The sequence below is a fragment of the Quercus robur genome, chromosome 9 (assembly GCF_932294415.1).
Source record: "Quercus robur chromosome 9, dhQueRobu3.1, whole genome shotgun sequence".
In the NCBI taxonomy this organism is placed as follows: domain Eukaryota; kingdom Viridiplantae; phylum Streptophyta; class Magnoliopsida; order Fagales; family Fagaceae; genus Quercus; species Quercus robur.
Window position 1 is genome coordinate 24,712,238 of NC_065542.1, and position 27,090 is coordinate 24,739,327.

The 27,090-nt window shown below is 31.6% G+C and overlaps 5 protein-coding genes across 6 annotated transcripts in view; 1 reads left to right on the plus strand and 4 right to left on the minus strand.

Annotated features, from left to right (window-relative positions):
* LOC126699979 (uncharacterized) overlaps positions 1-2,797 on the minus strand; it is a 59,277-nt gene extending 56,480 nt beyond the window's left edge. The window contains exon 1 of the mRNA XM_050397961.1: positions 2,637-2,797. The gene's annotated coding sequence lies outside the window, so the exon portion shown is untranslated. The remainder of the gene's footprint in view (positions 1-2,636) is intronic.
* LOC126699976 (probable inositol oxygenase) overlaps positions 1-18,474 on the minus strand; it is an 85,538-nt gene extending 67,064 nt beyond the window's left edge. The window contains exon 1 of the mRNA XM_050397956.1: positions 18,424-18,474. Within this exon, the coding sequence (XP_050253913.1) occupies positions 18,424-18,451 (28 nt within the window). The 5' untranslated portion in view covers positions 18,452-18,474. The remainder of the gene's footprint in view (positions 1-18,423) is intronic.
* Positions 82-27,090, minus strand: part of LOC126699975 (bark storage protein A-like) — a 64,004-nt gene continuing 36,995 nt past the window's right edge. Inside the window, exon 7 of the transcript XR_007646951.1 lies at positions 82-121. The gene's annotated coding sequence lies outside the window, so the exon portion shown is untranslated. The remainder of the gene's footprint in view (positions 122-27,090) is intronic.
* On the plus strand, positions 3,373-7,850 carry LOC126699977 (probable inositol oxygenase). 2 transcript variants are annotated; one of them, XM_050397958.1, is made up of 11 exons: positions 3,373-3,539; positions 3,670-3,748; positions 3,849-3,927; positions 4,256-4,460; positions 4,679-4,738; positions 4,827-4,879; positions 4,971-5,093; positions 7,001-7,070; positions 7,172-7,250; positions 7,437-7,518; positions 7,615-7,850. In XM_050397958.1, exons 1-11 carry the CDS (start codon positions 3,512-3,514, stop codon positions 7,639-7,641), a joined length of 885 nt encoding a protein of 294 aa, XP_050253915.1. In that variant the 5' UTR covers positions 3,373-3,511; the 3' UTR covers positions 7,642-7,850. The 2 variants fall into 2 exon arrangements, with proteins under 2 accessions (XP_050253915.1, XP_050253914.1); XM_050397957.1 differs by having other exon boundaries at positions 3,424-3,539; positions 3,676-3,748.
* On the minus strand, positions 16,279-18,295 carry LOC126699676 (probable inositol oxygenase; the record flags this gene model as incomplete). Its single annotated transcript, XM_050397629.1, has 10 exons — positions 16,279-16,376; positions 16,474-16,555; positions 16,742-16,820; positions 16,922-16,991; positions 17,122-17,244; positions 17,336-17,388; positions 17,477-17,536; positions 17,739-17,943; positions 18,037-18,115; positions 18,216-18,295. Coding segments are annotated over 10 exons (858 nt in total), but the record flags the coding sequence as incomplete, so codon positions are not given.

Sequence of the window (27,090 nt, forward strand, 5' to 3'; positions counted from 1 at the left end):
GGTGTATTCACTGATCCATGTGTAGGACAACTCTATGTGTCCACACCAGACAGCTCCCAAGAGAGTCATTCACATGGCGGATATGGTAACATTCACAGGTCACACTTAAGAACTCTCACACCTCATAGGCAGGGCAAGACCTTCTAGAAATCAGTACTAACTGTACAACATGGGGCATTGCTAAATATTTTAGGACATTACTTTATTAAAATTAAATAATTTGTTTACATATTTAGCAATATTTCTCTAGCCTCAAATGGTGTCCACTTTCAGTGGTCGTGGAGCTCCTCGCCAAATAATCCAATAAACTCAACAGCAACACTGAGAGCATTCACAGCAGCCAAATAAGTAAGGCTCGTTGATGACAGTAATCCCTCTCCGCCTGCATAATCTGATACACCACGAAACACAATACAAGGCACTCCATTTGATAGAGATGTCTGCATAGAGAGCAACAACACAAAAACATGTAAACAGACAATGCTTTACAAACACATTTGAATTATCATTAAGTGAATCTATTTTTTATTTTACTAACCATTACAATTGCAGCGCTCTCTTCATCAACAGTTGAGACATTAAATGCTTTGAAGAGAAATTCTCTATAAGCTGCATTGTCAAGGTATATATCTGCAGTAGAACCTCTCAATCCATATACAACCTTTGGTGTTTCAGGTAGACAATATGTCTCACTGACACATTGTTTTAGCTTTACATCCTGTAACCACTTAAAATTTACATCATAATGAACTAAAAAAAAAAACCTTGAATGATATTTTCATCAGAACATATTAATCAACACACATAAGCTATAAAAAGAGATCGGGGGATGATTATAATACAAACCTGAAGTTCAGAAGCAATATTGAATAATTTTGGATCAATTGGAAGCCAAAAAACCTCTTCCATTGGTTTTCCAACAGAGTACAATTGCTGTGGAGTGAAGTCTATCATTGCCAACAAATTCTCTCCCTTCTCAGGGAAGTTGAAATTACCAAAATTTAATTCTGTTACATTCTCCTCTGCTGACCTGAATTCCTTTACAACGTAAATAAGAGGATGAAAGATGAATTAAACATAGTGCCAATACTTAACCAGGTGCTTCAAACATAAGACCATTTCTGAACCAAAATATAAGTAGAGTGCATATTCTTTCTGTTAAATACATATATTCAATAAAGTCAAACATCATAATGTAGCAGTAAAATCAAACAAAGAAAAGATTAGTTGTTTTTTCTTCTTCTTCTTCTTCATTTTAAAAGCAAGGATTGTAGTGAAAAAAAAATGCTTTATTCTTTCATCAATTTAATACAAATTTAAACTTGTACCTTCCATGTCCAAGATCCTGTATAGGCAACATAATTTGGGACACTAACATCACCAATGTACACTGAATCATTAGAACTTCCAGCAATCCCATAATGAACAATTCCTATGATATCAAATGTATCAAGTTGGATTTGAACAGTTATACCTGCATTCACCTAAAGAGTGCCACAAAAAGGTCAAGTCTACCACTCATTAAAAATGTTTCACATCAAGTATATGTAGTATGTATTAATTGTTATGGTACTGAAAAAAAAAACAATGAAAGATAGATGAAATCTTACTGTTGCTCTCCAGTCATCACATAAATTACATCTATACCTTTAATAGTCCCAATGTTGAACCTCCTTCCTAGGCAGTAGGCAATCAACAAAATAGACACGTTGGCAAGAAGTTGTTCATTATGTGCAGGCATGACAAATAGTCTAGTATGTCTAAAAACATTTTTTCATATTCCCTGAAGGCATTTGCTTATTGATTGTGTGTAACTACACGATTTTCTCTGTAAATTTAAACTCCATAGAAGAATACAACAAAGCTGATAGTACAACCTTATGCCTTTGCCACAACAAAAAGGCACGCATATAAAAATGAAATTTTTTTTTTTTATTTGACACATACAAAAATGAAATTACTTGACTTTTTAGATTGACTCTTTCTTATGTTGTCACTTCAACTTTTTAAAAGCCTATATAATCATAATTTTTTAAGATCATCATTATATTATTATATTATATTATATATTTTTAAATTTGGTATTTATTACACATTTACTTGTAAATTAAAACCAACTAGAATTCATTGTTTGATTAGAATAAAACAACATTTTTCTTTTTTGATAATTCGATAGTTGAGGAAAGGTTGGAAGGGGAATTTGACTCTTGGCAATTAGAATAGAAACAACCTAAAATTAAACAAATTCTAATTATACTATATTTGGTGCTTTTCTAAATAAATCCTAATTTATTAAACTTGTATATTTTTAACTCATTTGAGTTTTTATTTAAAAATATATATTTAAATATAAACCATTTATAAATATCTTTCCATAAACTTTTCTGTATATTACACACTACTTAATGTGTGTGTATACAAATACAAATATTCCTTCTTAACCCGTCCTAGCCCAACAGCTAACAGTGGAGTGACATAACTTTTGGGCTAAATGGGCATAACTTGGGCCATCTCCCCCAAATTAAGACCATTTATACAAAACATTTTCATATTTCAACGAAAGCTATTCTAGTCAATAATCAACGCCAACAAGTCCAAAAGAAGAAAGAAAACAAAGACAATGAGAGAGAGAGTACCAGCCAAGTCAACCCATGGGATCTCCGAGCTGGGAACAAAGAAAGCAGAGTCTATAAGTGCAAGTTCTTCAGTAGTAAAAGTCATCACTAGCCCAATATAAGGTCCTGCTTTCTCATTGATCTTATCCACAACCCCATGCATTGGATTACTAGATCTCAGTTGCAAAGACTGTTGAACCTGTAACATAACCAATAAACCCACCACTTGTTTTAATTTTTTAAATCTTATTTTATTTCCTATTTGTTTTAGGGATTTAATTCATCTTCTTACTAGATTAGTAGAATTTTCATTGGTTAGAATTGTTTCCTTTTCTTGTTTGGATACAGCTTGTCCCAAGTCTGCGTTTGGGTCTGCGTTTTTTTTTTTTTTTTTTTTTTTGGAAGTGCGTTTCTGACTTTCGCTGCGTTTCTGATTTTATTTTTCTTAAGCCTTATCCTCATAACAGAACGCAAAACATTAGTAGGGAGTTGGCCATGACTGGATTGTCTTGTCATCCATATCTTAGGCTAGTTTTTTGCATTAGTCAAAGTTGGATGTGATTATCCACAAAGCTGACTCAATGCGTTATCACAATATCTACAACGATGCGTGTTTTTGGCAATGAAACAACCAAAGCATTAGGAATTTGGTCACGTGGCTAAAATGAAAATAATGATTGACCATTCAATACTCTTACAGAAACAAGTTATTTTAAGATAAAGTTTGTTTGAAAAAATTAGCTCTAGGATAATGAAAATTTGCAGTTGAGGAGTCCAACCCTGGTCTATTTTCAGTTGAGGACTTATTATTATTTACCTATAAATCTGACCGGGCCTTTCAAAGGTATTTGTCTTTGCTTTGTTTGCCTTCTTCTGAGTTTTTAAGTGGGAACAAGATGATTGCCGTTGAGAACCAGACACCTGGTACTGCTTTGATTATTGTTTCCTTCTTCCTTTTGTCCATGAATGTTAATAATTTTTATTTTATTATAAGTCTATAAGCTTTAGTTCAATTGGAGTCTAACTTTTGTGTTCTTTTGTTTGAAAATGTAAGTGTCAGAGAATGCAATACCAAACAATGCATCAGATGGATTTGTTATGCCAGAATCCAATGCCTTTGGCCAATCATTCAGGTTTTGACATTTTCTTCCACAATCTTTGTTTATAAGATCAGGTGCTTTTCATAAATGGTGTAGTTTCTCATTGAATGAATTGTGTCAAAATGTGTTGTAGGGATTATGAATCAAGTGTGAGGCTAAGCATTGTGGAGAATTGCTATCGGTTGAATCATATTAACCAAACGTATGATTTTGTAAGTAAACTTTCAATAAGTTAATGTTTAAATATTAAACTACTGTGTCCGTTTGGAAACAACTTATTTAGCTGAAATTGAAAACTTTTTTATTGAAAGTACTATAAATAAAGATAAAAGTTAACTGAATAGTATATTGAGACCCATAAATAGTACCAAAAAGTGTAATGGGACCCATAAATAATACCAAAAAGTGTAATGGGACCCATAAATAATACCAAAAATAAGCTAAAATTGCAAATAAGCTGAAATTTTCAAATTGTTCCAAACGCACACTTAGGACTTCATAGATTCAATTTGATTTATGAAACTTTCAATACAAATGCAGGTGAAGAAGACAAGGGAAGAGTATGCAAAATTGTACAAAGCAGAGATGTCCATATGGGAAGCCATTGAACTCCTTGACAGTTTTGTGGATGAAAGTGACCCTGACATTGATGAACCTCAGATTCAGCATTTGCTGCAATCAGCTGAAGCCATAAGAAAAGATTATCCTGATGAAGACTGGCTGCACTTGACTGCCCTTATTCATGGTAAATGCCCCATGCACATTCCTAGTTTATGTTCTAAGGCTAACATGCAAAATATAAGTTCTTTGAATGTGTAATTGTATATGTTTATTTAACTTAATGGCTCTATGCTCTTATTCATAATATCAGATAATCACTTCACAGAGTAGGCCCTATATATTCAAGTTTACATAAAACAATATATTAAACAACTTGATAATTGATTCCTGCATGGATTTCAGATCTTGGAAAGGTTCTTTTCCATTCTAAATTTGGATCGCTTCCCCAGTGGGCTGTTACCGGTAAGAAATGTTCTTAGACCAAATAAATGTTAATATATTCCTCCTGTTTCGAGTCATTTCAATCTGATGATGAATTCTAATGTCACAGGAGATACGCATCCTGTTGGTTGTGCCTTTGACGAATCGATTGTTTATCACAAGGTCTTCTCTAAAACATTAGTTAATTATGTTTGACATGATTATATATAGTCAGTCAATTGAAAGAAATTTCTTCAAATCTTTTGCACTGCAGTATTTCAAGGAAAATCTAGATTTCAACAATCCTGCCTACAACACTAAACTTGGAGTGTACTCTGAAGGATGTGGACTGGAAAATGTGCTGATGTCATGGGGGCATGACGATTACATGTACATGGTATATCCTCTGAACCTTCAATGAATTTTTAATGAAAAATCTTTAATAAGATTTTCATATTGAAATTTCTACAATATGTTGTTCCAAAATAACATTCATCTATATCTCTATATTACTAAAAGTTGAAACATGGCATTCATTGCTACCGAGCTCCTGTTACGCCACCTAATCGCCACGTCATTAGCCACATAATTATTATTTATTTTTTTTTACAAATAAATAAATATATATAAATAGATTATTGACTTTACATATTCATTTTTGTCGGTTTTAACATCTATATATATATATATATATATTTCCTTTTTATTTCCAATTTTTTTTACATTCACTTATTTTTTAAATATTTACATTTTTTCAACCTTTTTTCTTCCCTTACCTTTTCATCTCTCCACTATCCTTTACTTTAATATTACTATTCATCTTTCCCTTCATCTTCCTTTATTTGTCTCTTTTTATCACTTCTCTCTTACTATAAATTTGTCACTATTTTCCATTCTTTACATAGTTCTCTCTCTCTCTCTCTCTCTCTCACAATGTTTTGGTGGATTTTTATTTTTTATTGCATCTCCACTTTAGATTGATAAATTTTTGTGCTTTTAAGAACTCTAATTTAGGTTGATACGATTTAGTTTCGTGTTTTATAAGTTATTATTATTATTATTATTTTGCTATTTGATTGTTAAATTTTATCCGATTACATTATAAAAAATTAAAGATAGTAGATAAAAATAAAATAGTATTCCACTACATACCATAATTTGGATAATTTAGTGTTTGTTGTTATATCTTTTAATTTTTCTTATTTTTTTCTTCTCTTCTGTTTTACTCAATATTGAAATTCAACCACATCCTCCTTATCATTAAATTATTTATATTTTCTCTCTTTTTTTGTTTTAAAAAATAAAAAATGTAATTTTTTATTGTGCTCATCAAATTGTACTCATTTTTTTTAACATTTATACTTTTTCTAACCTTTCTCCTTCTCTTTACCTTTTCATCTCCCCAAATATTCTACCCTGATATCACTCTTCCTCTTTCCTTTTATCTTCCTTTATTTTGTTTCTTTTTATTATCATCCTCTTAGTATAAATTTGTCATTCACTCTTCCATTCTTTACATAATTTTCTCTCACAAAAAGGTAGTTATTTCCTACTCTTTCTCCCTCAATTTTTTGGTGGATTTTTATTTTTATTTTTCTTGCATCTCCATTTTAGCTTGATAAAGTTTTGTATTCTTTAGAACTCCATTTTGGTCGATGGGATTTAGTTTTGTGTTTTAAGTTTTTTTTTTTTTTTTTCTTTTATGACTTTGATTGTTATATATTATCATATTGCATTATAAATAATTAAAAATAGTATATAAGAATGTACTATTATTATATTACATAGAATTATTTGGATAAGTTAGTGTTTATTGTTATCTATTATTTTTTTCTCATATCATTTTATTTAACATTTAAATTCAGCCACATCCCCCACTAAAAAAAAAAAAAAAAAAACCTTTGACATACCACTAACATAACAACATCTATAACTATTTAAGCCATCCATGATATCTATTTCTTATTAATAACCATAAAATTTACAACTAGCGAGGGAACATACAAAGTAATAAAGAATAAATGAAGGAAGAAAAAAAGAAATGAAATCAAATGTCAATTAATAACAGTTATTTGGAAAATAAAATTGTGGTAAAGAGGAGTAAGAAATAAAATAGATATGGTTATACAGAGGACATTAAAAACTTTATAGTGCAATCAAATCAACAATTAAATATAATAATACCAAAAAAAAAACTTTTTATAAAGTCTAGGGACTAAAATAGTATTTTATTTAAAAAATTATCATGCATAACGCGCGGGTCTGCGACTAGTAATACTAATAATGTTGTTTCCAAATCCTTAGGTGGCCAAGGCAAATGGAACTACTCTACCATCAGCTGCATTATTTACCATCCGATATCACTCATTTTACCGTAAGTAATATTCTTTATCTTTTCCCGTAAATTTGAAAAATAGTTAATATTCTCAAATTGTTGTTATACAATCAAATGAGTTTTATCTGTCCATCTCGCAGCAATGCATACGGAAGGAGCATATCAATACCTATTGAATGAAGAGGACAGAGAGAATCTGAAGTGGGTTCGAACATTCAAGTAAGCTTCCATTTTGCTGTTTAATTTGTACATTTTTTTCATTCTTACTTGTGTTCTTCCCCAGCAACTATTCATTTCTCATTGAGCTGATTGTGAGCATCAGTGGTTTTCCCCACCAATTATTCAATTTTTGTTTAGCTGATTGTGACAACTAAACTGATTTTATTGTATTGTACAAAATAACAGCAAATATGATCTATACAGTAAGAGCAGCGTTCGAATTGACGTTGAAAAAGTTAAACCATACTATGAATCCCTCATAAAAAAGGTGTGTACCAATGCAAAATTCTGTGCTTCGGTAATTTTAAACACTTTTTTTTTTCTTTACTAAAATTGGATTTTTTTTCTTTCTTTGTTTTTGCAGTACTTCCCAGAAAAGCTCAGATGGTAATCCTTAAGGTTGGAAGGCATACTACACTAAGGGAAAGGATCCGGCTTTAGACTGCCTCCCATACTTTTAGTTGTGCTTGCTTTCGATTGGCAAAGTTAAATTAATCTATATATGCACTAAAGATTTCTGTAATCAGTACTAAGAAGTTTGTAAAATATTAATTAATATCAGTAAATAAAACACATCATAATGATGTGGCGTGTTCATTATTGTTTGGCTTGGTTCTTGCTTCTTATATATTGATGGCTAGGAGGCCATGTGTGGGATGTCTTTAAGGCCTTGGGGCCTAATCAAATAAGGCTAATGTTGCGGCTTCAAAAAAAAAAAAAAAAAAAAAAAAAAAAAAACCCTTAGAAATCAACACCTAGGGTTATCTGGAATCAACACCAAGCTATTGAAGGAAAAACTCTAACAATCAATTTGATTGCTGAAGTAAACTGTATACAATACTAAACTCTAGGTTCTTTAAATAGAGTTCCAAACTTATTATCCTAACAAGAAAAGGAAACAATTCTAACTAATGAAAATTCTACTAATCAAGTAAGAAGATGAATTAAATCCCTAAAACAAGTAGGAAATAAAATAAGGTTTAAAAAATGGACAAGTTAAGCTACAAAATTAGTTGAAGCCTAATGCTACAATATTACTCAATATCTTTTTATTGGAGGTGAATTTTGACAAATTCACCATTGGATTATATCTTCTTCTTATATCCTCCATGCTGGCAAAATTTATAGAAAATTAAAGATCAATAGCTATGTCATCAATAAATTGTTTAAATTATAAGTTTTTGTAGTTTAAAATATGCATATATAAAATATAAGCTTATAGATCATATAGTAAATAATATTCGATTGACGCAAAATTTGACATGTGTATTAAAAGTGTAAAGAACATACAATTCAACAGTTAGATTTTCAAAATATGTAGTAATATTTTTTTTTTTGAGAGAGTTTCAACCTATGGCGTCCGCTCTTGATGATAGCTCTTTATCATCAGACTAAGACACCAATCAGTTTTTGGTGTAGGCGGGAATTGAACCCCAGATCTCTTATTCAACCATCAGAAACTTTACCTGTTGAGCTAGCTAGAACCCACAGTAATATTTATTTTATTGAGTAAGATTATAGCCTTAGGTTACAACTAATTTTATAGCTAAACTTTTTCCTTTCATAAAGTAAATCAAATAAATTAAGAACATTAATAGATTAGGCCTTAAACCCAACTGTTATTAGGCTCTATTCCCAAGGCCAGTGGTTGGGCCATCTTCTTCTAGTGTGTTGTTCAGATCTTGAGGTTTGGGTAGAAGACTTACCCGAGGACGTGGATGTTGTTTTCCAGTCGAATCTTCCTTGAGTTTCGTTTTTGTAGTTCGTTTTTTATTAATAAAATTTCGATTACCTTTTTCTCAAAAAAAAAAAGTATGTGTAATTGGGGGCATATTTCTTGTGTTGGCACTAGCTAAACTAGACAGGAGCTAGTTGGGATCTTATGTAGAGTTAAAAAAATGAAAAAATTTAGTTACAAAATTGGTTGTAGTCTAAGGCTACATGCTATAACCATACTCAATAAAATAAACATTACTATATATTTTGAAAATCTAACCATTAGATTGCATATTCCTTACACTCTTAATGTACATATCAAATTATGTGTCAATCAAATATTATTTACTATATGATCCATAAGCTTACATTTTATGCATAATTTTATATTGTAAAATCTTGCAATTTAAACACTTTATTAATGACATACCTATTAATCTTCAATTTCCTAGAAATCTTGCAAATATGGAGCATATAAAAAGAAAATGTAATCTAATGGTGGATTTTTCAAAATTCACCTCCAATAAAAAGATATTGAATTAGATGGTAGCCTTAGGCTACAATCAATTTTGTAGCTAAATTTTGTCTGTTAGAAAATGGTTAGTGATTGGGCTAAGGCTAGTTTTGATATCATGCTTCATTTGATTTCATTTGATATTCTTGCTGAAGGCTTTCCTAGTAGTCTTTTCGGTTGTTAAATATGAGCTTATTGGAAAGGGGACTAAGTGCTAACAATTCTGAAAAGAGTACAAGCTAGAAAAATCAAACGAAGGTAAGCTAGCTAAATAGCTAAATACCCCATTTCACCGAGGCATCTGTGCAAATTGCTAAGGAGCCTATTGAAGAGTGGTTTCAAACAATCCTTGGCCTAAAGTGGCATTCTATGGTCATATGGATAGAACTCATAACCCTGAGCCCTATCCTATCTTTTTTTTTATTTTTTATTTACAAAAGAAGAGGTGCTTGTGATTCTCAACCTACTTGAAAATGGGACAAGTTAAGGAATTAAGTAACATCATACAGAAAAATCACTTACACTTACGTAGTGAAAAAGCAGATGCAGTAGTTAGTACATTCACTGCACTCACCAGAAAATGAGAGAAATTAAAGAATCAAGCAACATTGTTGATATTTGATACCTTCAATATGTTCTAAAACTGGTTACTCATATCAAGACATCAGAATTAATTTGAAAACTAATTTCTACTATGTTGGTGATCAAGTGCACAGGAGAAACTGTATCAAATAATTTCTAACTATACATATTTTTGATGTGATGTTCTACAAAATTGGTAAGATAAACTACATTTTAAGAAGCATTCCAACCTAAAATATTTATAACAAATGCTCTTGGAAGGTTGAATCACAACCTTAAGAATATATGTGATCACGAAACCATGCATATGTAGCAAAAATGTTATTGCATTAATATTCTGAAAGGTACAACTGATATAAAGATTTTTGTCTATCATCATCTTGCTGCACACATAGGTCAGGAGCAATTCAACCCTACTGACTGAGGAGGATAGAAAGAATTTGAACTGGCTTAATCCTTAAAAGTTAATATAATAATATATTCAATTTTGCTTCTTTTATGGGCACATTTGATTTATGGCGAAAATGCACTTTTGGTTCCTACATTTTGGTTCAATTCCATTTTGGTCTCAAAATTGATTTGATTACTAATGTCATCCCTAAAAATAGAAAATCGTTTATAAAATAGTCCTTATCGTTAGCCAACCAACAGAAAAATCTTACGTGTCTGATGGAATGCTTTGCTTGCTGACATGGCGTTGAGTGGCAATTAAAATATTATAAAAAAAAATTATTTGACATTTTTAAATGCCATGTCAGCATTTAAATTAATAAAAAAAAAGGTAGATCAAAGTATTTAAACTAAATTAAAAAACAAACCTTAAATCTAATTTTATTATCATTATTATTACTTTTTTTTATTGCCAATATTTTTTTGTAAGAACATAAAAACTTGTTCTTCATGTTCTTCCCAAATCCCAGAACAAGAGCAAACCCAGAATCAAACTTCATGTTCTTACAATCAATATACCCAGCAAAATTCATGATCTCACAATCAAAACTACCACCACCATCGATTAAGAGCAAGTAAAACCCAACCAAACAAACCTAGAACAAGAGAAAACCCAGAACAGGAGCAACCAAGCAAACTTCACGTTCTCACATTCAAGCCCACCACCATCATCGATTAAGAGTAGAGTGACAATTTTTATCCATATCCATAAACCCATCTATTAACCACCTAATTTGGATAAATCTTAACCCAACCCATTTGAATATTTGGGTTAAATGGGTAAAGACCCATTAAGCTATTTAATTATATGGGTCTTAATGGATAAACCCATTAATACCCACTAAAACCTATCTAAAATTTAAATAAACAACATAAAATCTAAATTTCTAGAAAATGACCAAAATACCCCTAAAACCTAAAAAATGACCAAAATAATCCCAAAACCCAAAAAATTACCAAAATACCCCCCAAAACCCAAAAAACGACTAAAATACCTTCAAAACCTAAAAAATGACCAAAATACCCCTAAAACCCAAAAAATGGCCAAAATACCCCCAAAACCCAAAAAATGACCAAAATACCCCCGAAACTTAAAAATGATCCGAAACTTAAAAATAACCAAAATACCCCCAAAACCCAAAAAATGACCAAAATACCGCTAAAACCCAAAAAATGACCAAAATACCCCCAAAACCCAAAAAGTGACCAAAATACCCCCGAAACCTAAAAAATGACCAAGATACCCCCAAAACCCAAAAAATGACCAAAATACCATCGAAACTCAAAAAATGACCGAAATACCCCCTAAACCTTAAAAATGACCGAAATACCTTTGAAACCTTAAAATTACCAAAAATACCTTCGAAACCTAAAAGATGACCAAAATACTTTCGAACCCTATAAAATGACTTAAATACCCCCGAAACCTGAAAAAATTACCAAATAACACCTCCAAAACCCATAAAATTACCAAAATACCCCCTAAACTTAAAAAATGACCGAAATACCCTGAAACCTAAAAAATGACTAAAATACCCCCCATAAAACCTAAAAACTCACCAAAATACGCCCCCAAAATCTAATAAAATGACTAAAATGCCCCCAAAACCTAAAAAAAATGACCGAAATACTCCTGAAACCTAAAAATGACCAAAATACACCCCAAACCCAAGAAATTATCAAAATACCCCCTGAACATAAAAATGACTGAAATACCCCTAAAACCTAAAAAATTACCAAAATACCATGAAACCTAAAAAATGATCGAAATATCCCTAGACCTAAAAAAAGACTAAAATAACCCCAAAACCTAAAAAAATGACCAAAATACCACCAAAAGCTAAAAAAAGACCGAAATACCAAAATATGAGTAAGAAATTATGCATGGTTTCTGTGATCACCTTAAGAATATGAGTAAGAAATACCACCAAAATTACCAAAATACACATTTTGCTACATATGCATGGTTTTCGTGATCACACATATTCTTAAGGTTGTGATTCAACCTTCCAAGAGCATTTGTTATAAATATTTTAGGTTGAAATTCATCTTAAAATGTTGTTTATCTTACCAATTCTGCAGAACATCACATCAAAAATATGTATAGTTAGAAATTATTTGATACGGTTTCTCCTCTGCATTTGATCACCAACATAGTAGAAATTAGTTTTCTATTAATTCTGATGTCTTGATATGAGTAACCAGTTTTAGAACATATTGAAGGTATCAAATATCAACAATGTTGCTTGATTCTTTAACTTCTCTCATTTTCTGGTGATTGCAGTGAAAGTACTAACTACTGCATCTACTTTTTCACTACATAAGTTTAAGTGATTTTTCTGTATGATGTTACTTAATTCCTTAACTTGTCCCATTTTCTAGTAGGTTGAGAATCACAAGTACCTCTTCTTTTGTAAATTAAAAAAAAAAAAAAAAAAAGATGGGATAGGGCTCAGGGTTATGAGTTCTATCCATATGACTATAGAATGCCACTTTCGGTCAAGGATTGTTTGAAACCACTCTTCAATAGGCTCTTTGGCAATTTGCACAGATGCCTTGGTGAAATGGGGTATTTAGCTATTTAGCTAGCTTACCTCCGTTTGATTTTTCTGGCTTGTACTCTTTTCAGAACCATTAGCACTTAGTCCCCTTTCCAATAAGCTCATATTTAACAACCAAAAAGGCTACTAGGAAAGCCTTCAGCAAGAATATTTAATGAAATCAAATGAAGCATGATATCAAAACTAACCTTAGCCCAATCACTAACCATTTTCTAACAGAAAAAATTTAGCTATAAAATTGATTGCATCCTAAGGCTACCATCTAACTCAATATATTTTTATTGGAGGTGAATTTTGAAAAATCCACCATTAGATTACATTTTCTTCTTATATACTCCATACTTGCAAGATTTCTAGGAAATTGAAGATTAATAGGTATGTCATCAATAAAGTGTTTAAATTGCAAGATTTTGCAATATAAAATTATGCATAAAATGTAATAGTAAATAATATCTAATTGACACATAATTTGATATGTATATTACGAGTGTAAAAAACATGCATTCTAATGATTAGATTTTCAAAATATATAGTAATGTTTATTTTATTGAGTAAGGTTGTAGCCTGTAGCCTTAGACTATAACCAATTTTGTAGCTAAACTTTGTCCTTTTCTTACTTTGCATAAGATCCCAACCAGCTCTTGCCTAGTTTAGCTAGTGCCAACACAAGATATATGCCCCCAATTACACATACTTAAGGACAACACACAAGAAGAAGATGGCCCAACCACTGGCCTTGGGAATAGATCCTAATAACAGTTGGGTTTAAGGCCTAATCTATTAATGTTCTTAATTTATTTGATTTACTTTATGAAAGGAAAAAGTTTAGCTATAAAATTAGTTGTAGCCTAAAGCTATAATCTTACTTAAAATAAATAAATATTATTACATGTTTTGAAAATCTAACCGTTTAATTGTATGTTCTTTATACTTTTAATATACATGTCAAATTTTGTGTCAATCAAATATTATTTATAAGCATATATTTTATGCATATTTTAAACTACAAAAATTTGCAATTTAAACAATTTATTGATAGCATAACTATTGATCTTTAATTTTCTATAAATTTTGCAAGCATGAAGGATATAAGAAGAAGATATAATCCAATGGTGGATTTGTCAAAATTCAACATCAATAAAAAGATATTGAGTAAGATTGTAGCTTTAGGCTTCAACTAATTTTGAAGCTAAACTTTGTCCATTTTTTAAATCTTATTTTATTTCCAACTTGTTTTAGGGATTTAATTCATCTTCTTACTTGATTAGTAGAATTTTCGTTGGTTAGAATTGTTTCCTTTTCTTGTTAGGATAATAAGTTTGGAACTCAATTTAAAGAACCTGGAGTTTAGTATTGTATACAGTTAGATTCAGTAATCAAATCAATTGTTGGAGTTTTTCCTTCAATAGCTTGGTGTTGATTCCAAACAACCCTAGGTGTTGATTTCTAAGGGTTTTTTTTTTTTTCTTTTTTTTTGAAGCTGCAACATTAGCCTTATGTTGTCACTTCAACTTTTTAAAAGCTTATATAATCATAATTTTTTTTTGAAACTATATAATCATAATTTTTTAAGATCATCATTATATTATTTTATTATATTATATATTTTTAAATTTGGTATTTATTACACATTTACATGTAAATTAAAACCAACTAGAATTCATTGTTTGATTAGAATAAAACAACATTTTTCTTTTTTGATAATTCGATAGTTGGGGAAGGGTCGAAAGGGGAATTTAAACTATGAATGACTCTTGGCAATTAGAATAGAAACAACCTAAAATTAAACAAATTTTAATTATACTATATTTGCCTTTTCTAAATAAATCCTAATTTATTAAACTTGTATATTTTTAACTCATTTGAGTTTTTATTTAAAAATATATATTTAAATATAAACCATTTATAAATATCTTTCCATAAACTTTTCTGTATATTACACACTACTTAATGTGTGTGTATACAAATACAAATATTCCTTCTTAACCCGTCCTAGCCCAACAGCTAACAGTGAAGTGACATAACTTTTGGGCTAAATGGGCATAACTTGGGCCATCTCCCCCAAAAATTAAGACCTTTGAAATTACCCCATTATAAAAAACATTTTCATTTTTCAACAAAAGCTATTCTAGTCAATAATCAACACCGACAAGTCCAAAAGAAGAAAGAAAACAAAGACAATGAGAGAGAGAGTACCAGCCAAGTCAACTCAACCCATGGGATCTCCGAGCTGGGAACAAAGAAAGTAGAGTCTATAAGTGCAAGTTCTTCAGTAGAAAAACTCATCACTAGCCCAATATAAGGTCCTGTATTCTAATTGATCTCGTCCACAACCCCATGCATTGGATGACTAGATCTCAGTTGCAAAGATTGTTGAACCTGTAACATAACCAATAAACCCACCACTTGTTTTAGGGATTTAATTCATCTTCTTACTAGATTAGTAGAATTTTCATTGGTTAGAATTGTTTCCTCTTCTTGTTTGGATACAGCTTTTCCCGAGTCTGCGTTTGGGTCCGCGTTTTTGTTTTTTTTTTTGGGAAGTGCGTTTTTGACTTTCTGTGGCTTTGGTTGGTTTTTTTAGTGGATCTGTGTACTATTTATGAGACACATAGACCTCTTTTTTTTTTCAACGCAATTTTTAATAAAAATAGATCTCATATTATTATTCACATATTTAAAAATTATTTTGTTATATTGTTTTCAATTTTCAATAAAATAAGCAGTATCTAAATTGACCAAGTTTGGAACTCTATTTAAAGAACCTGCAGTTCAGTATTGTATACAGTTTGCTTCAGTAATCAAATTGATTGTTGGAGTTTTTCCTTTAATAGCTTGGTGTTGATTCCAGATAACCATAGGTATTGATTTCTAAGGGGGTTTTTTTCGTTGTTGTTGCTTGATGCTGATACAAAGCATGCCTAGGTACAATTCGTAGGTTTTTTTTTTTTTTTGGTGGGGGTTCTTGTTGAAGCCGCAACATTGGCATTATTTGATTAGGCCCCAAGGCCTTAAAGACATCCCACACATGGCCTCCTGGCCATCAATATATAAGAAGTAAGAACCAAGCCAAATAATAATGAACACGCCTCATCTCTATGATGTGTTTTATTTATTAATATTTTACAAATTTCTTAGTAATGATTACAGAAATTTGTAGTGCATATATAAATAAAATTAACATTGCCAATTGAAAGCAAGCACAACTAAAAGTATGGCAGGCAGTCTAAAGCCGGATCCTTTCCCTTAGTGCAGTATGCCTTCCAACCTCAAGGATTACCATCTGAGCTTTTCTGGGAAGTACTACAAAAAGAAAGAAAGAAAGAAAAATCCAATTTTAGTAAAGAAAAAAAAAAGGATTTAAAATTACCGAAGCACAGAATTTTGCACTGGTACACACCTTTTTTATGAGGGATTCATAATATGGTTTAACTTTTTCAACGTCAATATGAACGTTGCTCTTACTGTAGAGATCATATTTGCTGTTATTTTGTACAATACAATAAAATCAATTTAGTTGTCACAATCAGCTGAACAAAAATTAAATAATTAGTGGGGAAAAGCACTGATGCTCACAATTAGCACAATGAGAAATGAATAGTTGTTGGGGAAGAACACGAGTAAGAAAGAAAAAAATGTACAAATTAAACAGCAAAATGGAAGCTTACTTGAATGTTAAAACCCACTTCAGATTCTCTTTGTCCTCCTCATTCATTAGGTATTTATATGCTCCTTCCGTATGCATTGCTGCAAGATGGACAGATAAAACTCATTTTATTGTATAAAAACAATTCGAGAATATTAACTATTTTTCAAATTTGCAGGAAAAGATAAAGAATAATACTTACGGTAAAATGAGTGATATCGGATGGTAAATAATGCAGCTGATGGAAGAGTAGTTCCATTTGCCTTGGCCACCTAAGGATTTGGAAACAACGTTATTAGTATTATGATTGTTATTTTGGAATAACAAATTGTGGAAATTTCAATATGAAAATCTTATTAAAGATTTTTCATTAAAAATTCATTGAAGGTTCAAAGGATATACCATGTACATGTAATCGTCATGCCCCCATGACATCAGCACATTTTCCAGTCCACATCCTTCAGAGTACACTCCAAGTTTAGTGTTGTAGGCAGGATTGTTGTAATCTGGATTTTCCTTGAAATACTGCAATGCAAAAGATTCGAAGAAATTTCTTTCAATTGACTGACTATATATAATCATGTCAATCATAATTAACTAATGTTTTTGAGAAGACCTTGTGATAAACAATCGATTCGTCAAAGGCACAACCAACAGGATGCGTATCTCCTGCGACATCAGAATTCATCATCAGATTGAAATGACTCGAAACAGGAGAAATATATTAACATTTATTTGGTCTAAGAACATTTCTTACCTACAACAGCCCACTGGGGAAGCGATCCAAATTTAGAGTGGTAAAGAACCTTTCCAACATCTGAAATCCATGCAAGAATCAATTATCAAGTTGTTTTATGTAAACTTGAATAAATAGGGCCAAGTGTGTGCAGTGATTATTTGATATTATGAATAAGAGCATAGAGCCACTAAGTTAAAAATATACAATTGCACATTCAAAGAACTTATATTTTGCATGTTAGCCTTAAAACAGAAACTAGGAGTGTGCATAGGGTATTTACCATGAATAAGGGCAGTCAAGTGCATCCAATCTTCATTAGGATAATCTTTTCTTATGGCTTCTGCCGACTGCAGCAAATGCTGAATCTGAGGTTCCTCTAGGTCAGGGTCACTTTCATCCACAAAACTATCAAGGAGTTCAATGGCTTCCCATATGGACATCTCTGCTTTGTTCAATTTTGCATACTCTTCCCTTGTCCTCTTTACCTGCATTTGCATTGAAAGTTTCATATATCAAATTGAATCTATGAAGTCCTAAACTTTAATATTTGAACATTAACTTATTGAAAGTGTACTTACAAAATCATAAGTTTGGTTAATATGATTCAACTGATAGGTATTCTCTACAATGCCTAGCCTCACAGTTGATTCATAATCCCTACCACACATTTCGACATAATTCATTGAATGAGAAACTACACCATTTATGAAAATCACCTGATCTTATAAACAAAGATTGTGGAAGAAAATGTCAAAACCTGAATGATTGGCCAAAGGCATTTGATTCTGGCACAACAAATCCATCCAATGCTTCTTTTGGTATTGCATTCTCTGGCACTTATATTTTCAAACAAAAGAACACAAAAGTTAGACTCCAATTGAACTAAGCTTATAGACTTATAATAAAATAAAAATTATTAACATTCATGGACAAAAGGAAGAAGGAAACAATAATCAAAGCAGTACCAGGTGCCTGGTTCTCAACGGCAATCATCTTGTTCCCACTTAAAAACTCAGAAGAAGGCAAACAAAGCAAAGACAAAATACCTTTGAAAGGCCCCGGTCAGATTTATAGGTAAATAATAAGTCCTCAACTGAAAATAGACCAGGCTAGGACTCCTCATCTGCAAATTTTCATTATCCTAGAGCTAATTTTTTCAAACAAACTTTACCTTAAAATAACTTGTTTATGTAAGAGTATTGAATGGTCAATCATTATCTTCATCTTAGACATGTATCCAAATTCCTAATTCTTTGGTTGTTTTGTTGCCAAAAACATGCATCGTTGTCATTTACAAAGAAAAAGGGGAAAAATAAATGTGATAACAAATTGAGTCAGCTTTGAGGATAATCACATCCTATTTTTCGTAATGCAAAAAACTAGCCTAAGATATGGATGACAAGACAATCCAGTCATATATGGCCAACTCCATGTTTTGCGTTCTATTATGAGGATAAGGTTTAAAAAAAATAAAACCAACAACCGAGCTAAGATATTTGTGTATGAATAGCCAAAAACCATCAAGAAACTTCAGTGTTTTGTTTTTTTTTTTTTTTTTTTTCCTCCATTGATAGGATTGGAACCTAAGAACTCTACTCACCAAGAGCATATGATTGTATTTTGCCACATAAACATGACTATGTGTGAGTTTCTATCTTGTATTTTATTTTCCTAAAATAGCCAAGATATGCATGACATGTATAATTAGGGCATATTAGTTAAGAAAGTATAATTCATTTTTTCTGCCATTGAGGACCAGGTCAAGACATTGGTTTCAAGAGAAAATTATGGGATTGGTTAATAAATCAAGGGATTGATTGCTAAAGAAAATCATGGAATTGAAGTAATCAATATGTAATTTTTATTCAAATGTCATGGACTTTTGTATCCCATTATAAATATGAAATTCATTGTAATGTAAAATGTGAATGAGCCTTTTAAGTTGTAGCTCAATAAGCTTCTAAGGTAGTTCCGAATGATGCATCCAGATTCAATTCCACTCCTCCCCAACTATTAAATTATTAAATTTAAAAAAAAAAATGAAGGAGAATCTTTATATATATATATATATATATATAAAGGTGGAAAAAAAAAACCATGATTTAACAATTTTGTTCAGGCAAGCAGTGATGGCAAATCGTGTTTAAGACATGTTATGCAGCTACATAGGCCAATCCTAACCTAACTCATTTAATAATCATTTCAAAACATGTCTACCCTAACTTAACCCATTTATTAAGCAAGTGACACAACATGACCCACATAGCTCCCTTAATATACACAAACACTACTCATTTCAAATGTTTGATAAACTTGTATTGGGTTAACATTTAAATGACCCATTCCAAACCATTCAAAAAATAAGCCAAAATGAATTTAAAATTCTTTTAATGACACTGTTTCGAGGGCAGTTTTTTGCGCATAGCCATGTGTCTTTCGTTGGAGGTGTGACTTTGCTAGGTCCGGATTTGTTTTAGGGAGGTCAACCCGGAACTTGACATTGGGTCGCATAGACCAATGGCTTCCAGTGTATTTTTAAGCCTACAAAATAGATAAAACCCAAAATCTTAGAATCATGATAATGGTTGAAATAAATAAATAATATGCTTAGCATGATAGCTTTAATTAAATGGTGAGTTGATACGTTATTATTATGTTTATTAAGTGATGTCCAATATTAGAAAGTGTTTAATTAGGTGTCCAATGTCCAACAATGGGATGAGTCCAATAATCCATGTCTAGTTGCGGTTCATGGTTCATGTTCAACATGATAAGGTATGTCTGGCAATGGTCCATATCCAAATAATAAATGTCCCATGGTAGTTCATGTCCAAAAAATGTGTGTCCAAGGATGGTTTATGTCCAAAAAATGTGTGTCCGAGGGTGTTCATTGATTTATTAATATGTATGTTCATTAATGAAGTATTAGTGAGATCATGTTCATTAAATAGTGAGATTATATTAAAATAGCTTGCATCCAGCGGTAAAATGATAATGAATAAAATATATTTAATAATATAAATTTGAAGATAAAATATAATGACTTATCTTCATATTTTGCAGCTCTAGCCATAACATCAGTGGACTTAGCATTTCAACAACATGAGAAAAGGAGTCCAGTAGCATAATAACATTAGTCGAGTGGTATAATGTCAATGAATAAAATATACTTAATAATATAAATTTGAAGACAAAATATGATGACTTATCTTCATGTTTTGCAGCTCCAGCCATATCACATCATTGGACTTAATGTTTCAGCATCATAATGAAGTGAATCCTTTCATGGTGACTTCATATTTGAAAGGGAAAAATGAGTGCAATTGGAGGGAGAGAGAATATGTCCAATCGTGTGCATAGGTTGGTTAAGTTCATCCTCTTTATCGTGTACTTAAATGATTTTCTCCATGTAATGCTCTTTTGGTTTTTTAGCCAAGTATGAGTGATATTGCCTTCCATGAGAAGGACTTTTAATTTTATGAGTTTTTGCCTTTCATAAGAAGGGCTTTTAGCATTATAAATATATATCTTCCATAAGAAAGGGCTTTTGTAATGTGTTCTTAGAAGAGTGTTTGATATGTTTTTAAGATGTGTGGAGATGGTAAGAAATATATAGATTTTGTAAGATATGGTGTCTGTAATATGTATAGGAATTATATGAGATACTTTGTTGGACATGGATCTTGTATATGTATACTATGTGAGACATGGAGTTTAAAGATATATGAGGAGTATGTATGGGTATTTTGTTAGGAATGTGTTTGTAAAATATATGAAAGTGTGAGATAGATGATATGAAGGTTAAATATAGTAAATAGATGAGATTATAGCTGCTGCTAGAGTGGTTTTTGTGTTATGTCATGGATTGTGTTGCTTTCTAAGAAGAGAGATTTTGTATGAGAAATAAAGAATGAGATGGAGATGTGTTTTTGGGAAGCAAAATGATGAAGTTTCAGAGTATTGAAGTGTGGGAGAGATGGATAATGTGCAATGGTGTGGTGTAATAGGTGTAATGTAATGGTGTTATCTAAGAAGAGATATCTTTGTAAGGAAGATGGAGAAGTATGGAGAAGTTTAGAGATATGTGTAGCAAGGTGAATCAAGTTTCAGAACCTTGAGGATCAGAGAGAGGGATCAAAGAAAGGGCCCTTTAGTGTGTGGCTTGGTCCTCTTTATATAGAGCCAAGCTATGTAACTAGATCAGAACTAGTTGAAGGGAAACTTAGCAAATCAGGATAAATCTTTGACAAAGTAAGTGGTCTTTTGTTTTTTGGCCAAAAGAAGAAAGCTAAGGACCTTAAGGCTGATGGAGCTGCTGCCATAGCTATCAATCATAGCTGTCACAGCTGGCTGATGACATCTTTTGCTTGGAGGACAATGCTTGGCATTAAATTCATGATTTGGCTAAAGATGGTAAGATAATCTTTATGGGATCCTCTTGTTTCTAGTACCACAACTGCTAGGATTGGGCATTAATGGGCGAATGACATCATTTTAGGACATGTGTCCACCTACTGGAGCTTCTGCAGCTTCTGCTGGGGCTGTCACAACTTCTGCAAAAGCTGTTTGCAGCTTCCGCTAGAGCCGTTTCAGCTTCTTCAGAAGTTGTTGCAGCTTCCGCTGGAGCTGTTATAGCTTGTGTAGAAGCTATTGCAGCTTTTGCTAGAGCCGTTATTGGTGTTTTCAGCTAAGTTTTCTCTTTTGGAAAAAATATATGCTTAGTCCATATATAATTTTGGTAAGTAATAGACTAGTTGGTTAATAGTTGATGAAGTTTTAGAGATGTAATTATGGTCTTTTTGTATCTTAACCAAATCTTGGAGAGTAAGGAGACCATTTTAATGCTAGATATGAGATATTAATATATATTTAGCCATGTGATTGGAATTGATTTATATGATAATAATATAATTGATATAAAATACTATAATTACATTTTTAAACTTATATTATATGATAAACGTTAATTTTTATGTAAAGAGCATGGGGAGTTTTATCATTTTAAGTGTTATGTAATATGAGAGGCTTACCCAAATGTTACCTATTCCACACTGACCTGTCAGAGTTCAGGGAATTGGGGAAGACATGCTAAGCAACATGCTTTCCTTTATCAACTTTGAACCACTGGAGCTTTACTAAACATACTTCTTGACTCTCCAAACCATGACTACCAAAATTCCCCCGATGAGACTCATGAGCTTGGATCATGAGCCAAAAATGAGATGATGTACCATGAGCTTGAACCATGGGCTTTGACACCTTTTTGTGTAAATATGGGCTCTTTTGGGCTTTAAAAGAGGTTTTCCCAAAATCCATGATAATGTTGACGTGGTGCAGGTTGCCAATGAAATGATGCTATGTGGTGTGAAAAATTTGTCCTCAACACACTGTTCTATAGAGAAAATTCAAATTTATATTAAATGACATTTATTTATATGAATGGAGCCTTCTAGTGTTTTGGCTTGGATCCAATATCCTGAGGGGACTGGTCAAAATTTAAATATCCTTCAAAAAAGTTAAGCCCCTTTGCTTTTTAAATTCCAAAATCTCTCTTGTTTTAAAGTTTATGCTTGTTTTTGTTTGTAGAATTAGGTTAGGATTTTGTTTGATCACTTAGAATGAAGACGATGTAGAATTAGAGTTTCATTTTGTTAGGATGTGTACACATGCCTCACAACTGCGTATGTATGTTCAATGTATGTTTATGGAACAACAGGTCATGTGTATGCCTGTCTGTAAAAATAACAATTTGGAACCTACTTTAGGCTAAGCACACATTGTGTATAATCTTTGTACCCTATTTTCTTGAATTCTTTTTATTTTAAATTCCACTCTATCTATATATCTATATATATACTAATAGACAAAGCTGATAGAAAATCCAATTAGATTTTAATTGGATTCTCGATTTTGCACCACGTGTCCTATTTAATTTTTAATTTTGTGTCACCTGAATTATTGAGTGTATAAATCAAAGAGTTCAAATCCAATCCATCTAATTTTTTTTTTTTTTTTTTTTTTGGTGGCCAGTGAATTATTGGGTGTAAAAATCGAAGAGTTTAAAACTAATTAAATTTTAAATCACACACTCACGCATACACAGATACACATACACACACACACACACAAACCATTCCATTACCTTGAATGCGGACTTCATTATAAAACACACCTCATGCTTAGATGACAAATTTATAGGAATGGTGTTTTCTCTCATCTACCAGTTATGATCAAAGCCTTTAACTTTCACTCTTCCCAGATGAACTCCTCTGCATATTTTCATTCTAAGATAGTCTAGTTTCTTCTTTGTCACAATAAGATCTTTTTCAATAATTATCATGATAGCTTTCAAATAACTTTTAGACTTGCATTTTCTGAGACACTCATTCAAATAGAGATTAGAAAAACAAGATGTATTTGAAGCAAAAGATCTTTTCCTGTTGATTGGAGCCATGACAACAAGGGTCAATGGATCACACAGCAAAGATTAACCTTAATCAGAGTGTGCCTGCTTTGATACCACTTGATAGGTCAAGAATGTATTGACCCCTTGGGTAAATTAACCAATTAATTAGCCAAGTTAATTAATTAAGTCAATTAACATGCAATATCGTGGTAGCACAAACAAATCACCAAATAACTAAATGCGGCAGAAAATAAATTTGACACGGTGATTTGTTTACGAATGGAGAAAACCTCCAAGGCAAAACCCCACTAGGTGAATTTAAGGTCACCACTCCCGAAAATCCACTATTATCAAAACAAGCGATTACAAGTAAAGGAATCCTAGTACCTTATACCAACCTACAGTTAAACCCTTACCCTAATACACAATTGGACTTATAATATAGTGACAGTCTCTCCTTTCAATGCACGGCTCCAAGTACGTGACTAACCAATCGATGTACAGATCCCAGTATGTGACTAACACACCAACTTAAGAAGGATGTTGGCTACAAAGTTCTTTAGTTCATCCACACAATGAAGATAAAGAAACTCATTGGTTACAAAACCCTACGATGTACAAACGTAGCAGCTTCTTCAAGAGAAAGATGAACTAGGGCAAATTGTCTTCGATCACAATATGCATGCAACAACAAGTGCAACAACCTTATGACGGCCCTTAAAATAATCCTTATATATGTCTAGAATTGTGAGAAAAGAAAACCTAAACACATAGCTTGGATATGCTTGAAAAACAGATCTGGAAATCTGAATTTCGTAATTCTTGATAGATACAGCTGTCAAGCTGTCTGTCGAGCTTCAGATTTTAAATCTCGATAGATACATCTGTTGAGCTATCTGTCGAGTTTTAATAAACAGCATTTATTTACTTGATTCTTGGATAGATTTGCATGGCTTCAATACTTGGACTTGAACTCTAGTTCCTTAAAGTATTAAACTCATCATAGATCTACCCAATTACAAGTAAAATGTGTTTTGTTAAAAGATTAGCCAATTCTAAATGACATATGTTCTTAACATGCTCCACATATGTCCTAATACCATGTATAATTTAAACATCCTCAAAAATTTTGGGGTACACACTAGTATATATTAATAGGTAAAACTTAGAGAAAGTCCAATTAGAATTTCAAATTAGAGTCCAATTTTATGTCATATGTCCTAAATTATTTATTTTTAGAGAGGGTTTTATCTCCTAATTTTAAAATCAAATGTGAGATCACATCATAAATATTTATCCAAGTGAGTTATTGAGTACAAAAACCAAAGAGTCTATAATAAATAAATCGTAAAAAAAAAAAAAAAAAAAAAAAAAAATGGTGCTTCACAATAACAAAAATTAAGAAGTAATAAATAAATAAATAAATATGGACAATTTACATTTTATACTTTATAATATTCTTACAAGAATTTTAAAGAGTTAACAAAATATAAGATTCTTTCAAGATTTTTTAAAGAGTTAACAAAATATAAGAATGACTAACAATAGTATTTAAAATATATATATATATATAGGAATTATACTATCTTTTTGTATATCTTTAAGTGTATTCATGCATATGCATGGAGTTACAAAACTAGACTCTCTCTCTACATATATATATATATATATATATAGATATTAATAGGTAAAACTAAGAGAAAATTCAATTGGAATTTAAGTTGGAATCCAATTAGAGTCTAATTTTGGGTCATGTGTCCCATCTAATCTATATTTTAAATTTTAGTACCAAGTGAGTTAATTTAGTGTAAAAATTGGATTTTAATTAAAGTTTATTCTTGCGCCACGTGTCTCATCTAATCTAAATTTTATAATGTTTTTGTCAAATGAGTTAATTTAGTATAGAAAATGAGGAGTCCAATATAAATAAACCACAGAAAACCTAATCATATAAATAAAACAATTTAAATTTATAAGTCATTTATGTAAGAACAAGACTTAAGTACTGTACTTAAGTGTTGTTTCCTAAATTCCCCTTTTAAGATTCTGCCATGGATTTTTCCTCATAAGATGGAAATGTATTTTTTAGTTAAATAGTCACATAACTAAATCTTAAGAGGAGAACATAAGAAACAGCACTTAAGATATTATACCTAAGTTTTGTCCTTTATGTAATATATCATGACTATCTACAATCCATTACTAACTAGGTGTCGAGGGCTTTTTTTTTTGCGTGCAGCCACGTGCCTTTGGAGGTGTGACTTTGCGAGGCCCGGATTTGTTTTGGGGAGGTTAACCCAGAACTCGACATTGGGCCGCATAGACCAATGGCTACCGGTGTATTTTTAAGCTTACAAAATAGATAAAACCCAAAGTCTTAGAATCATGATAATGGTTGAAATAAATAAATAATATGCTTAGCATGATAGCTTTGATTAAATGGTGAGTTGATACGTTATTATTATGTATATTGAGTGATGTCCAATATTAGAAAATAATTAATTAGGTGTCAAATGTCCAACAATGGGATGAGTCCAATAGTTCATGTCCAGTTGTGGTTCATGGTTCATGTTCATCATAATAAGGTATGTCTAGCAATGGTTTATGTCCAAGTAATATATGTCCATTGGTGGTATATGTCCAAATGATACAAGTCCAACAATGGTTTATGTCCAAGTAATATATGTCCATTGGTGGTATATCAATTTATTAATATGTATGTTTATTATTAGTGAGACCATGTCTATTAAATGGTGAGATAATAGTAAAATGATAATGAGTTAACATATACTCAATGATGTAATTTCAAAGATGGAGAAAACATTGACTTATCTTTTATGTTTCTGACTCCAGTTGTGTAGCATCACTTTGTTCTTCATGTGATTTGTGGCTCCAGCTGTATAATGTTGGTGAACTTCATAGTTTGTGGCTCTAGCCATATAGCGTTAATGAGCTATTAAGATTCCAACAGTATAATGACATTAGTTGAGTGGTATAATAATAATGAACAAAATATACTTGATAATATAAGTTTGAAGGTAAAATATAATGACTTATCTTCATAGTTTGGAACTCCAGCCGTAGGACAGCAGTGGACTTAGACATTTCAGCAGCGTGATAGAATGAGTCTAGCAATACAATATGATATTATGAGTCCTTCCATGGTGACCTCATGATTGAAGGGGAAAAATGGGTGCAACTGGATGAAGAGAGAGTATGTCCAGCC